General features: G+C 50.0%; 1 protein-coding gene across 3 annotated transcripts in view; it reads left to right on the plus strand.

Moving 5' to 3' along the window:
- The first annotated feature begins 8,483 nt into the window (after positions 1–8,483).
- SHISA9 (shisa family member 9) overlaps positions 8,484–13,516 on the plus strand; it is a 275,651-nt gene continuing 270,618 nt past the window's right edge. For all 3 annotated transcript variants that reach the window (XM_012760770.2, XM_012760771.2, XM_012760772.3), the window contains exon 1: positions 8,484–9,074. In XM_012760770.2, coding sequence (XP_012616224.2) covers positions 8,512–9,074 — 563 coding nt within the window. In that variant the 5' untranslated portion in view covers positions 8,484–8,511. The remainder of the gene's footprint in view (positions 9,075–13,516) is intronic.

Raw genomic sequence — 13,516 nt, forward strand, 5'->3', positions numbered from 1 at the left:
AGCTTCCCAATAGCAGGGATATTTTCCTGGGGGCAGAGACTTTTCTCAGAGAGGAGGTTAAAAACTGGGTCAGGCACTCAAATGTGACTCATTAAAAAATCATCTTTATTGTACATGATTTAGAAATATTTATGATTCATTTTTATGTCCTATAAGGCACCAGGTCCCAAAGATGACTCTAATAAAGGAAAAGCCATTTCATATTATGATGATAACATCATATGCTGCTGTGGGAAGCCAAGACAATTACTGCTTTAATTTGAAAGAAAGTTCTACCCAAGCAATTAGCTCTGTCAGTGAATACTGCAGATAACTTTTGGAGTTGGGACCTTAAAGATCATCTAATTCTGCTGACCTATTTTCCAGATTTAAAAAACTGAGACCCAGAGAAGGGAAGCGATTTGGCTAAGGTCAAGGATCTGTCAATGGCGAAGTTGGGAACGGAACTCAGTTGTTAATCCATGCCGTTTGAAGATCTTTCTTGTGGTCTTCTTTCTTTTCATTTACTCTTCATCCATTCCTCCTTCTATTTTTCTTTCCTTTTAAAAACTCTTCAATCAGTTTATTTTCTTGAAAAGTTAAAGCACACAGCTGTTTTTTTAAAAAGCAGTATATGAAAGTATACAGGGACAAGTACTTCTCCCTCTCACTCCAGTTCCTGTCTCTAAAGGCTATCACTGTGTCTAGCATGTCTTTACAGAGATAGTCTGTAGAGTCTAAGCATGTGTATGTTATTGTTTTTGCCTTTTTTACCATAATCTGAAGATCATAAATATCTATTTATATATCAATATGTATCATATATATAACCTTGGGATCAGTAAGGCAATACTGCTTAAGTACTCCAATTTCTCACCAGTGCACATGTAGGTTATTTTCAATCTTTTGCTATTACAAACAATGCCTTCAAGAACACTTTTATACATATGTCTCTGTGTATGGATGTGAGTTCTCTCTCTCTCCCTCCCTCCCCATCTCTTCTCCATCCAACCAAATCATGGAATCAGACAGGAGAGAAAGAAAATGTAACATGTGGTGGTGATGTGATAAAAATCTGAATAGAGAAACTGGAGACAAAATATCTTGGTCAAAGTTCTTTTCACTGTAACAGGAATCAACTTAAACTCATTTAGGCAAAAAGGGAGGAAGATAAGAGGACTTTGTTGGAGGATCCAGGAATCTCACACAGAATCCCCAAATCTCAGGAACCCAAAAGCCACCAACAATATAGTGTCTCATTTCTGCTTCTCTCTGGAAAGACTCATTTTCCCCTTCTGTTTCCCAACTCTTTTTGCTCCTCTCTGTACGTGGAGGAAGAAAGGGAGCCCCCCCCACCCCAGAACTCCAGTGTGTAGGTCTCGGCTGAGACCAGTTGGCTTTCTCTCAGTTTCAGATGGACGATGAATACCTGATTGGCCTGCAAAGTGACCTACATAAGCTGCAAATCTGAACTTGTCCCTCTTATCATTTTTCTGATGAGGTACCATCAACTACAGGTGATAGTCTGAGCTCCTTAGCAAGGCATTTAAATCCTTTAATCTGACTTCCTATTTGGCCTTCATCTCTAATCTTTTCTGCTCATATGCTTCAGGGTCTGGCCATGCCAAGCATTCAGCCATTTTCTTATACACACCAAGGATGCACAACGTGGCTGGAAGAATGCAGGCTGGATTTCAGCCCCAGCTCCCCCATGACCTGGGTGCCTCTGTGGAGTGCACATCTTTATAACTACAGGAGCAGAAGTAGGAGACCAGAGCCAGAAGAGATATATAGGAAAAAATATAAATCCTTTGATCATAGGGTGGATCATAGGGTAAGGGGGTTAATGCTGGGTTTCTCATTACATGGGAATGAAGTTTGGATGAGTTTTACTCAAGTTCCAAAGGGCATGGTGGGCCTGGTAAGCCATAGGATTTGGACAATAACATCCAGGGTATAACGCCTGGATTTCACAGGCATATTCCCTATTCTTTCAGATCTCCCTGTTTTGCTGTTTTCCTGGCTAAGCTGGTCATGGCCTCTGAAGGTCCCACTGAGCATCAGAGTTGGGACAGCTGATGTTGCTGATGGAGTGGACGCCCTTGGTCAACAATTGGAGCCCAGGAAGACCACCATCAAGTCCTGCTGAGCCTACCTACTTATTGAATTAGTCCTCTGCCATGACTCTGAATGATTGCCTTCTTACTTTTCTCCTGCTCTAAAGTGACCAACAGCCTTCTACCTCCAGCACTGCTTCCCATGGTCTATTCTTCACAGAGCAGCCAGAGACGTCCTTTAAAAAAATGCAAATCACTTCGACTTCCTGCCTCCCATGTGCCCTAAGGTGAAAATTCAAACCTCTACAAAACTCTGCTTGATCTGGACCATGGCTGCTTCTCTGCCTTAATCTCTATCTTCTCCAAATGAGCGAGCCAAGCCAAGATCAGAAGAATCACCCAGCTGAGACCAACCTAACTTACCAACCCACTGAACTATTGATTAAGTACAAATTGTTGTTTTAAGTCACTAAGTTTTGGGGTGATTTGATACATGAAAAACTAACTGATATATTCTGTATTTGTAGGAGTTTGAGTGGAGAGACAGAGGTCTTGGGAGTAAACAGCTATGGGGTTTTCATCTGATTCCTGGGGATACACTGGGTTATTTTAATTAATGTAGCTAGCTGGAAAGTGCATGATCCCAAACTTATTTTGGTTTCACAGCACAGTTGGAGGGAATTAAATTATTTAGATAATTGCTTTAAGTTACTACTTTACTTATAAACAAAAGTTACTGTGTATCTCTTAAATTATTGGTCCCAGACTCAGATTTCACCTATAATAAAATGACCAAAAATTGGTGTTATTTAACCCCAATTAACAAGTTTGCTAATTTTTCCTTGGACAGATTTTTCTTAAATATCACAGACACTCACACCCACACACCACTGATAAACACAAAACTAACATTCGCTAACTCCAACATTACTTGAGGAAGGGAATTTGTAACATGAATACAATGTACAACAACTAGAAAAGATATTTATTGAACACATTTCATCAGCCTTATTTTTTCTTGATTTTCTATGGATCAGTGAAAACTTCAACACTTACGGGTATTGGTTTAGCATTTGAGAAATGCTTTTGAAGAGTGTCTACCGAAATTCTTCCTGCTGTGTTTCTGACAATGTTTACATACATTTAACCTGCTCAAATGTCACCACCCCTGAGAAGTCTTCCTTTCCCGTATTGATGGAGCTAAACATCCTCATCTAACTTCCAATAAGCTTAACCCCTATTTCTGCTAGAGTCATATCACCTATTTATAGGACTAGCTATACAATTGGTGGTGCCCGGTGCAAAAACTAAAATGATTTTTGTCGAGTGCAGAGCATTGAAGCATGGGGCCCTTTGGACCACAGAGCACTGGGTGATTGCACAGGTCCTATGCCCTTAAAACTTTCCCTCTCTATACTCCATCTCCTCCTGAAGATGTTGAGAACCTAGAGGGCAAGGACCTTGGCTGTCATCTGTCTTCCCAGAGCTCAATCAGTGCCTGACACCTTGTCACCTTCAGGTTAACAGTCATGAGTGACTGTTTATTAGGCACTGCTGAGGTTCCATTCACTGTGCCAAGCTTGTTATACAAAGTATCGACCATCTGTAATATTCCTGGGGAGAGGCCTCATTCTTATTACCATTTTACAGATGACAAAACCGTAGCTTGGAGAGATTGAGCGATTTATTCAAAGTCATAGACATCCTATGAGAAAGAGCCAGAACTTAAATATAGGCATGACTCAGTGGTTCTCAATTAATTTTGTTCCTTAGGGACATTTGGCAATGTCTGTCAACAATTTGGGTTGTCACAACTAGGGGTGCTACTGGCATCTAGTGGGTAGAGTCCAGGGATGCTGCTATATATACATCACGATGCACCGGGCAGCCCCCAAACAACACAGATTTGTCTGCTCTAAAATGTCAAGAGTGCTGATGTCGAAAAATTCTGGCCTGAAACCGAACTCCACGCCTCTTAAGTTTTAGTTTTTAATGTCACACACTTCATATTCCTTTCTTTATTTCCATCTCATTATTTGTACATACTATATTTATTTTCCTTAAATTGACTTTACATGATATACTTAAAAGAATAAACTACACCTTCAACACTGATGCCTGTGAATTCACATTCGATGTGTTATTTTTGAATACACATGGAAATAAATATAAAACTATTATTAATAATATAAAAAAGATCTTTGTTGGGGGTACCACACAAAATCATCTTCCCTACCACTGCCAGTCTGAGACAACTATACTTCAGACCGACTTCACTTTTTCTATAAGACTTCCCTTGTCTCTTCGAAATGAGAGAAAAAAATGCATCACATCAGCGTGTTGCTTGAAACTGGCAAGGTGCTAGCTATATCCTGCTTCTGTTTCATCTCCTTTTTTCTCAAGGCTAACAGTTGCTTAGAAACCTCTTTGAAACTCTAAAAGCCACCTGATGAGTGGATGATTAATAAACAATTCATTTGGGTGAGGGCCTCAGCACATATGATTTAATTGGTCCAGTAGCTTATGGACATTGGTTGCAATGTCCTGGTACACAAACATCCTCTGTTACATCACTCCCTTTCGTAACTATTGGGGAGTACAATTGCATTCTCCTTGCAGTGTGTACTGCAGTGTGACATAATTAAGGCTAGAGCAAATGAGATTCTTCTTTAGATATTAAAAGTGTCTGTGTTGTAAATAATAATGTCATCGTCTCTTTCATAGGAAGCACTTTCATTAAGAGCTGCATTTTAATTTCAACACATTTGCATGAATTCATTTTGGTAGTGGTGGGAGGGGCATTTGATATGATTTTTCATCTTCCATGAAATTACCAGGTGTTTCAATTAGGTAGCTTATACTCCCCCCCCCCCCAGCCCCCAGGAGCCCTGCAAGAAATACCCCCTCACATGTTCCATACAGGGGCATGTTCCCAATAGTCGAATACTGATTAGAAGATGCTGACTATATTTACTGACTTCACACACTTAGAGAAAATCGACTTTTTCTTTGAAGAGTAAAAGGAACCAAGATGATTCCCTCCCTCTTTTTAATATTTTTCAAAGGCTTGGGAAGCAGGCTGGGGCAATATTCCAGAGAGCAGCAGTGGCTACAGCAAGCAGGAGCAGGAAGGGAATTTGGTTTGGGAAAAGCTCAAGGGGACAGGAGATTTAAGGTTTAGAATCATTGGCTAATAAGCCACACAGGGTGGATCCCCGTCTGCCTCTTTCCAAAGCACAAGCTCTGCACTCTTCTTGTCACAAACAGGGGGCAGTCTCTGTTAATTAAAGCCGGGAGCAGCAGCCAGAGTGAGTTTCCTCTGAGGACGGGAGTCAAATGTCCTGGTGACAAGCAGGTTTTTTTTACAGAGCTTGGAGGCAGATTCTGAAATGGACTTTTCTGTCCAGATTTTGTCTCTTTTCTCTGAAGTCTCTTTTTAAAATTGAATTTAGAAGTGCCTTAAAACCCACAACCCTTGCTGGAAGGTGTCTGTGACCCACTGATCTATCTTGTCCCTGGGTAACCTCTGCCCTGATGCTTGCTGGGAGGAACCATGGTGGGTGGAGTGGGCACAGGGGTGGCGGTAGAGCCCTGGATTAGGAGTCTTGCATCTGTAACCAGCCCTGGCTTTACCATTTGCTCGGCATGTCCTCTCCCACACACCCCTTAACCTCTCTGAGCCTTCACTTCCTGGATAGGAAACCTGCTAGAAGACCCCCTTCCAATTCTGATTTAGCATGTAGAAGTCTCCCAACGCCCTTTATGAATGTCATGACAGCAGAAACTTTGTCATCCCTGCCCTAGTAATTCCTTTCCTCTCTTGGGTTAAGACAGAGTCTTGCATAAGATATTAATTAATACAGCCCATACATTTTGAGTGCTGATCATGTTTAGAACTGTTCTAGGTGCCGGGGGACAGAGTCAGAAAGCCAAAGCCCTTTCCATTTCAGAGTTTACATCTCAATGTGGGGAGACAGACAAAAACCATAAATACATAATATAACATAAGGTGGCTAGAGAGACCGGAGGTCTGTTTTATGCAGTGGTTAGAACACAGGCCTCAGGCTCAGATTTCTTGGGTCAAATGTCAACTTTCCATGCTCACCAGCTGAGCCACCATGGGCTGCTAGCATAACACAACTGCTTTGGGTCTCAGTTTCACCCTCCGTTGTGTGGGTCTGGTAACATTGCCTAAGGAACAGGGAGTGACATGAGATCTGTCATTCAATGGTTCTGCAAATATTTCCAGAGTGTTTGCTCTATGCTAGGCACTGCTCTAAGCTTCCATGAGGATGTGCTTTTAGAAACAGCAAGCTTAGTGGGTATGTTGCAAGCCCTGAATAGATGTCAGCCGTCATTAGAGCTCACATACCGATGCTTGTGTTTGTAGGACTCACGAGGCGGTGGAGGGTGTGGGTTGCCAGTCATGACAGACTTACCATACTGCCCTAATTTGGGGGATCCTACTATAACGAATCTGATCAATTTGGATTAACCAATCTCATACCGTCCCCAGGTGGGCTTGGGATATAATACTTCTGGATGTGCCCTATCCGTGTTGCCCTGGTGTGTATTTGCAAATCTTTTTTAAAAACATCTTAAGGTGATGTTGCTTCAAAGAGCAGGGGAGATGAAACTCCCTCTCATTTGGAGAAAACTTGCCGTAAAGTATCAATAAATCCTCCCACGCTTTTTCAATGGAGACCCTAGTAAATAATTTCACAGGTGGTCCAACTTCTGGGGTCTTTGGAGATGCCCTGAAAAGCCCTTGACTGCAGCCGAATGGAGAGGAGGGTGGTGGAAACATCCTCTCTGCAAATCGCCTAGCGGACTGCAAGTGTATACTTAGTTAAAGCAATTAAAAACAAAACGCCGGGGCGTGTGGAGATCTAAATTTGGTGTAGCAGCTTTGGTGCAAATCTTGTTCTGGGGGCTACTGGAGTCAAATTCAAGCAGAGGAGAGAAAGAAGTGGGAGGGGGCCTGTGGATAGCTGGAATCTCTGGGAGAGAGGGGGCAGATTTGGAAACACTGAGAGAAGACTGCAGGCTGGAAGCTGAGGAAGCGAGGCCGAGCTCCGCAGCCCCCGGTGAGGATGTCCGGGGGAGGCGGGCTGTCCGTGGGGACAGGGGCTAGCTGGCTCCGCAGACCGACGCGCGGGCCCCAGGTCGGGAGGGTGACAGAGGCTGGGTGCCCAGGCCTTGCGCTGCGCCAGACCCGGGCGCGCAAAGGCGCCGCCGCCGCCGTGTGCCCTCCTGTGGAGCGCGGGGAACGCTGCGGGGGCGAAGAGGGACAGAAAGCTGCAGCTCCAGGGGCCTGGGGGAGTTCCCAGGAAGGACCCTGCAGGACATGCCACTGTCTTGGCCTTGCCGCTGTCCCTCCCTCCCCTCTAGCCTCTTTGACTAGTTCGCCCCAGCCCCTCTCCCAGGGGTGCTTGCTTACCCCGGGCCCAGGTGCTTGTGACCCCTCTTTCCCGGCTCAGCCTCGGTCCTCGCCTCCGCCCCGAGAGTTGGGCCATCCGGGTTGTGCGCAGGGCTGGAGGGCGCAGCCGGGGGAAGGGCGAGGCGGCCCCGCACGCCTGGGAGGGGCGATTCTGACCAGACTGCACCCAGTCTGCCTCGGAGTGACAGCCATCTAGTCTGTCCCCATCCTCTCCGAGCCACCCTTCCCTGGCGGGCAGATTCCGGCCGCAGCTCCTGCGCTGGCACCCCTCACAAAGCCACGGGCCGAGTCGCCTCTGCGCTCTGGACAGGTCTGTGCCGCGCCTCCGGCCCAGAGAGGGCGCGGGAGGTCCCGCCGCTGCCCTCCACCTGCCGGGAAGCCCGAGCTCCTCCCGCCGCCTCGGCGGCTGCCGAGCTCGCTCCTCCCAGCCCGCCCGGCTCAGCTCTGCACGCCCCCAACTCGCTCCCGCCCGCCCGAGTCACCTCTCCCCGCGCCCCCGCCCCTCTGGAGCTCGCGCCCGCCCCCCCCACCCCCCGCGCCTCTTCTGCCCGCCCTCCTCCCCTCCCCCTTCCCTCCTGCCCTCCCTTCATTCCACAAGTGTCGCTTCGCTCTTTCCAGCGCACTTGGCGAGCTGGAGAGGTGAGAGGGATACTGCGAGCGGGCGCGGGGCGGCCGTCCGGAGCCGCAGGCCCCGGCGAGGCGCGGACCGACCCGCTGTCCCCTGCTCCCCGCCCCCGCCTCCCCCGGTGGCCGGCCGGACCTGCACCCCGCGCTTGCCCCCGCTCCTCCCCCCCGCCCGGCCGGCGCGCTCCTCCCCGGCCGGCCCCTCGGCGCGCGGCGCGCTGGAGGCGAACGCGGGCTGAGCCGCGCGCAGTGGCCGCCGACCACCGAGCGCCCCGCGCCGCTCCCTGCATGTGCGGCCCGCGGCGGCTCGCAGCCCCCGGCAGCAGCCTCGGCAGCTTCGGCCGCGCCTCGAGAGGCGGCTGCAGCGGCTCCAGCGGCGGCCGAGCGGCAGAGCCCGGGCTGGGAGACACGATGCGCCGCGTCCTCCGGCTGCTCCTCGGCTGCTTCCTCACCGAGCTGTGCGCCCGCGTGTGCCGGGCTCAGGAGCGAGCGGGTCACGGGCAGCTGGCGCAACTGGGCGGCGTGTTGGTGCTGGCGGGGGGCAACCGCTCCGGGGCCGCCTCGGGAGAGGCCGGCGAAGGCGCTGGGGTCTCGGACGCGCCCCCGACCCGGGCGCCCACGCCGGACTTCTGCCGGGGCTACTTCGATGTCATGGGCCAGTGGGACCCGCCGTTCAACTGCAGCTCGGGCGACTTCATCTTCTGCTGCGGGACTTGTGGCTTCCGGTTCTGCTGCACGTTTAAGAAGCGGCGACTGAACCAAAGCACCTGCACCAACTACGACACGCCGCTCTGGCTCAACACCGGCAAGCCCCCTGCGCGCAAGGACGACCCCTTGCACGACCCCACCAAGGACAAGACCAACCTCATCGTCTACATCATCTGCGGGGTGGTGGCCGTCATGGTGCTTGTGGGCATCTTCACCAAGCTGGGGCTGGAGAAGGCACACCGGCCCCAAAGGGAGCACATGTCCAGGTGGGCTGCCTCTCTTTCGTCCCCCCTCCGGGCTTCTCTCTCCCTTCTCTCCCTTCTCCTCTTCCCCCCAGGCAATGGCGCTCCCCTCTCCTGCATCCCAGCCGCTGCGCTGGGGGATGTCACCCGGGAAGCCAACTTCGGCTTGGAGCACGGAGAACGGGCGCTGGGCTCGGCATGGGAGTAGGTGTGAGCCTGTGAGCGTGTGTGTGTGTGTGTGTGTGTGTGTGTGTGTGTGTGTGTGTAGGGCTCTGCCCCCTCGCCCTCTTGCCGCCCCCACCTGCCCGAAGATTGAAGCGGACTTGACACACACAGCCTGGGAACCCGTGGTCCCCAAGTCTTGGGTTTTGGGGAGGGGGCCTATAGCACCCCTCGATTCCACATGCTAGCTTCTAGGTAAACAGGGGCAGGCGAGCCCGCCTGGGAAGGGGGGCGTGTGTGAGCCCGCGCGCGCGTGTGGGGGGGGAGGAAAGAGTGAGTGCCGCCTGCAACTCGTACGACTGGAGAAAAATGAGGCGAAGGAGGTGGAGTGAGGGGAGGGCGAGAACAAAAGCTTTGCTTGGAGCGGCCGCCTCGCTTTCCCAGAGCTTCACGGTCCCTGGAATTGGGACCTCTGCTGCCCCCGCCCCTTAACCACCCCCCCCATCCCTTTCTCCGGCCACCACCTCTCCCTGCCCGGAGCAGCGGCCACGGCTGCACCCCTAGCCCTGGTGGCACGGCCTCCAGTGGCCGAGACCCCCTCCGCGCGCCTTCACCCTCTAAGCACCCTGATCCGTCAACTTTCCCGTCTGCCTTATGCATTATGCAAGTCCCAGCACGGGCAAGTCGCAGCAGATGGGAGAAGGCATTTGGGGATTAATGGAGCTATTTGCCTTTTGCTTTTTTTAAAAGTGTCTAAATTGATTCGCACAACTCAGTAACTTTGGAGGCGGAGGACGCAGCCGGGAGCACTGAGCCCTCGGCCGCGGGAGAGAGGCGAGGGCTTGGGGTGAGGGCCTGGTGGGTGGGGTCGAAGAAGCCACTAGCCGCCTGCGAACAGCTGATGGCCCGGGCGCAAGCTTTAACTGTCCCCTTTCTGAATCTGGTTAACCAAGTCGCTTGTTTCCGCCTCCCCTCCGCCCCCTTCGCCCTCCGCCGGGGGCCTGTGTGTGTGTGCGCGCGCGCGCCCGTGTGTGCACGCGCTCCGTGTGCATGCCTAAAAAATCTGAACAAAGAGACCCACCAAAAATAGGCGAAGGAACATCACTACCTCACTAGTAATTATTTTCTATTTATACGCAGAGTATCCGATGAATTTTTTCCCCAGAGGGGCGGGATTTGGGGAGAAGAGGTGAAGAAGTTCTTCTTGGTCTGGGTCAGCAGGACGTGTGGGCGGATGGTGGGGTCTTGCGGCACAGAAGTAAGCTCCGAGGGGCTTCAGGAAACCTTGACCTACTAAACGGAGTAAAGCGCTGGCCCCACCCACCCCCTGCAGCCGCAGGGGGTCCTGTCACCTGTCCCAGCGGCTGGGCCATCCCTCTCCATTCCCGGGGTCTGTGTTAAGGGGAGGGGAGAAACAAACGCATGCGGGACTGCGGCAGGCAGCGGGTGTCGCCGCCGCCGTGGTAGGGAAAGTATCGCTCAGAGACAGGTAGGCTGCCTTGCAGATTCGGGCGAACTCCTGCTGAAATCTCCACACAGCCCTTTTCTGCAGACCAGCTCTAAAAGGAGCCCTCCTTGGTGGTTGGCGGGGCGGGAGGTGGGCAGGTGGGGAGAAGAGCTAACCTTTGGGCATCTCTGGGAGAAAGTGACGCTAGATGAAGCCCTGTTGGATCTGCAGGTACCTAAGGGCCCAGCAGGGACCCAACTTCCTGGTCCTGCCCCCTTGCAGCTCTGCCCGGGGATAAAAATGACTCCAGCTAAAGCTAAAAGGGCTTGCTGGCTACATCCTTCTGCAGGTACCAGGAAAGGTCTGCTTGGAGGTAGAGTCTAGGGGTACCCGGTCCTGGGGTAGAGGAGCCTCCACACATGACACAGGCTCTCCCAGTATGCATTTTGGGAATTGCAGAATGGAGTGAAAGTGCATCCTCCTGAAAAGAGAGAAATGTCGAATTTTACTGTTGGCTTCTAAGGTATGATTTGCAACCTTGAGGACTGCTTAGGATGACCTGGAGTGCTTAAAAAAAATACTGTCACCAGAGGCCCCACCCTAGGCTATATAAATCTGAATCTCTAGGGTGGGACCTAAGTATCTATACGTTGGAAACGCTCTCCAGGTGATTCTAATGTTCAACCAATCACTGCTTAGGAGAAGGAACTAACACCTGCTGAACACTGCACCAGGCGCCAGGACTATACCAGGGGTGTGTGTAAACAGTCTCCTATTAAGTTCTCGCCACTACCCCATGAGACAGTGCTATTTTAATTCCCTTTTACATGCAAGAAATTCATGGCTCAGGTGAGGTGCCTTGCCCAAGGTCACGCAGTGAGAAGATTGTTCAATCCCTAGTCTCCTGGTTTCAACTGTGTCTGGGACAGATGTTTTCAGATCGAGTGAGCATCAGAATCTGGAAAGCTTCCTAAAATGCATATTTTTTTGAGTTCCATCCACAGAGATTCTGAGTCAATAGGTTGAAGGGGGTGCAGGGGTAGAAATCTGCTTTGAACAACTCCCCCGAATGGCTCTGAGATGAGGTGGTCCAGGCTTGAGGAAAAAACACTGGTCTTTGGTTTGGGGATATTTTACAGGGTTAGGGATGGATAAATTAATTCAAGAGAAAAAAGAGGGGCCGATGTGACATTCGTATTTGCTTTCTCCACGTATGTAACCTTTCTGTGGTGCTGGGGCTGCCCCAGGCACCTGCCAAATGCATCATGCGGTGAATCATTTGGAGTCCCAGCTAGGACAGCTGGCTTTTGCCTGATGGTGCTAAGGGGTGCTCTGGTGGGGACCAGCTTGGCATCACAGAGGCTGCTAGAAGGCAAGGCAGCTTCCAGGTGAAATTAACCTGCCGGCCACAGCCTCTTAATTTTTGTCAGGAGCTGCAACGGACACTGAAATGGGGTTTGTTCTCAGCCAGCATCAAAGCACCTACTCTTAAAAGACATAGAGCAAGCGCTGCTCCCTCCCTACAAACTGTGGCCCTACAGAAACACAGTAAACTTGTGTTTTTGAGAAGAGGCCTCCAAGATGTCAGTTTGCAGGCTCAGAGCCCTGGGCATGTGGCCTGCTTCCTTCTGGGCTGATTAGGTCTGAGAAGAGGAGAAAGAGGAATTCCAGGGAGGGTGGGGGCTTGCATGCAAACTTGTAAGAACTGGACAAACACCCATTCAGCAGCGGTGACAACAGCCACAGTCAACCACTATTAACTGGAAGAAATGACTGCCAGTGGTGGCCAGCTATGGTTACCAAGCCATGTGGACATGTTTTATTTAGTCTACATGGTATTTCGATTTACGTGTCTTTATTTTAAAGTTCTCCTCAATTTTTTTTATGGTGAAAAACTTTAAACATACACAAAACTTGAAAGAATAATAAAATGAACTGTAGTATATCCTTCATCTAGATTAGAGTTTCTCAACTTTGACACTGTTGACATTTGTGGCTGGATAATCCTTTGCTGGGGGTGGGGGGACTCTTCTGTGCATTGTAGGATGTTTGGCAGTGTCCCTGGCCTCTACCCACTAGATGCCCTCACCCAAGTTGTGACAGTAAAAAATGTCTCCAGACATTGGCAAATGTCATCTAGGTGCAAAATCGCTCCCACTTGATAACTGCTCATATAGATTTAACAATTGTTAGTATTTTGCCATATTTGCTTTATTGCTCTCATGCTCTCTCCATATATTTTTTCTTTATTTTCCCACCCTCTCTCTTTTCCCTATCTCCCATCCCTTCCATCCCTCCTTCCTCCCTCCCCTCCCCTCCCCTCCCCTCCCCTCCCCCCCTCCCCCCCTCCCCCCCTCCCTCCCTCCCTCCCTCCCTCCCTCCCTCCCTCCCTCCCTCCCTCCCTCCCTCCCTCCCTTCCTTCCTTCCTTCCTTCCTTCCTTCCTTCCTTCCTTCCTTCCTTCCTTCCTTCCTTCCTTCCCTGAGATATTTGAAAATAAGTTGCAGACATGACACTTAGTCCCTAAATATTTCAGCGTGGAACTCCTAAGAACAAGAGCATTCTCCCACAATTCCATTACCATACTCAAGAAAAAAACCAGAAATTTCATAATATCATCAACTATCCAATCATATTAAAGTTTCTCAGTCATACTGAAAATGTCTTTTAGAGCTTGGTTTTTCAAATCAGGATGCAGTCAAGGCTTATTGTATTTGGCTGTGAAATCTCTTTAGTTTCTATTATGCATGGTGTTTTAAAACCAACTTTGAATCAGTTGCCAACATTTAAAAAACTGGGAGATTTCACACAGACGTCTAGATATCGGATGTCTCTGGAGAATTCAGTGGGTCTGGTGAC

The sequence above is a fragment of the Microcebus murinus genome, chromosome 19 (assembly GCF_040939455.1).
Source record: "Microcebus murinus isolate Inina chromosome 19, M.murinus_Inina_mat1.0, whole genome shotgun sequence".
NCBI classification, from domain to species: domain Eukaryota; kingdom Metazoa; phylum Chordata; class Mammalia; order Primates; family Cheirogaleidae; genus Microcebus; species Microcebus murinus.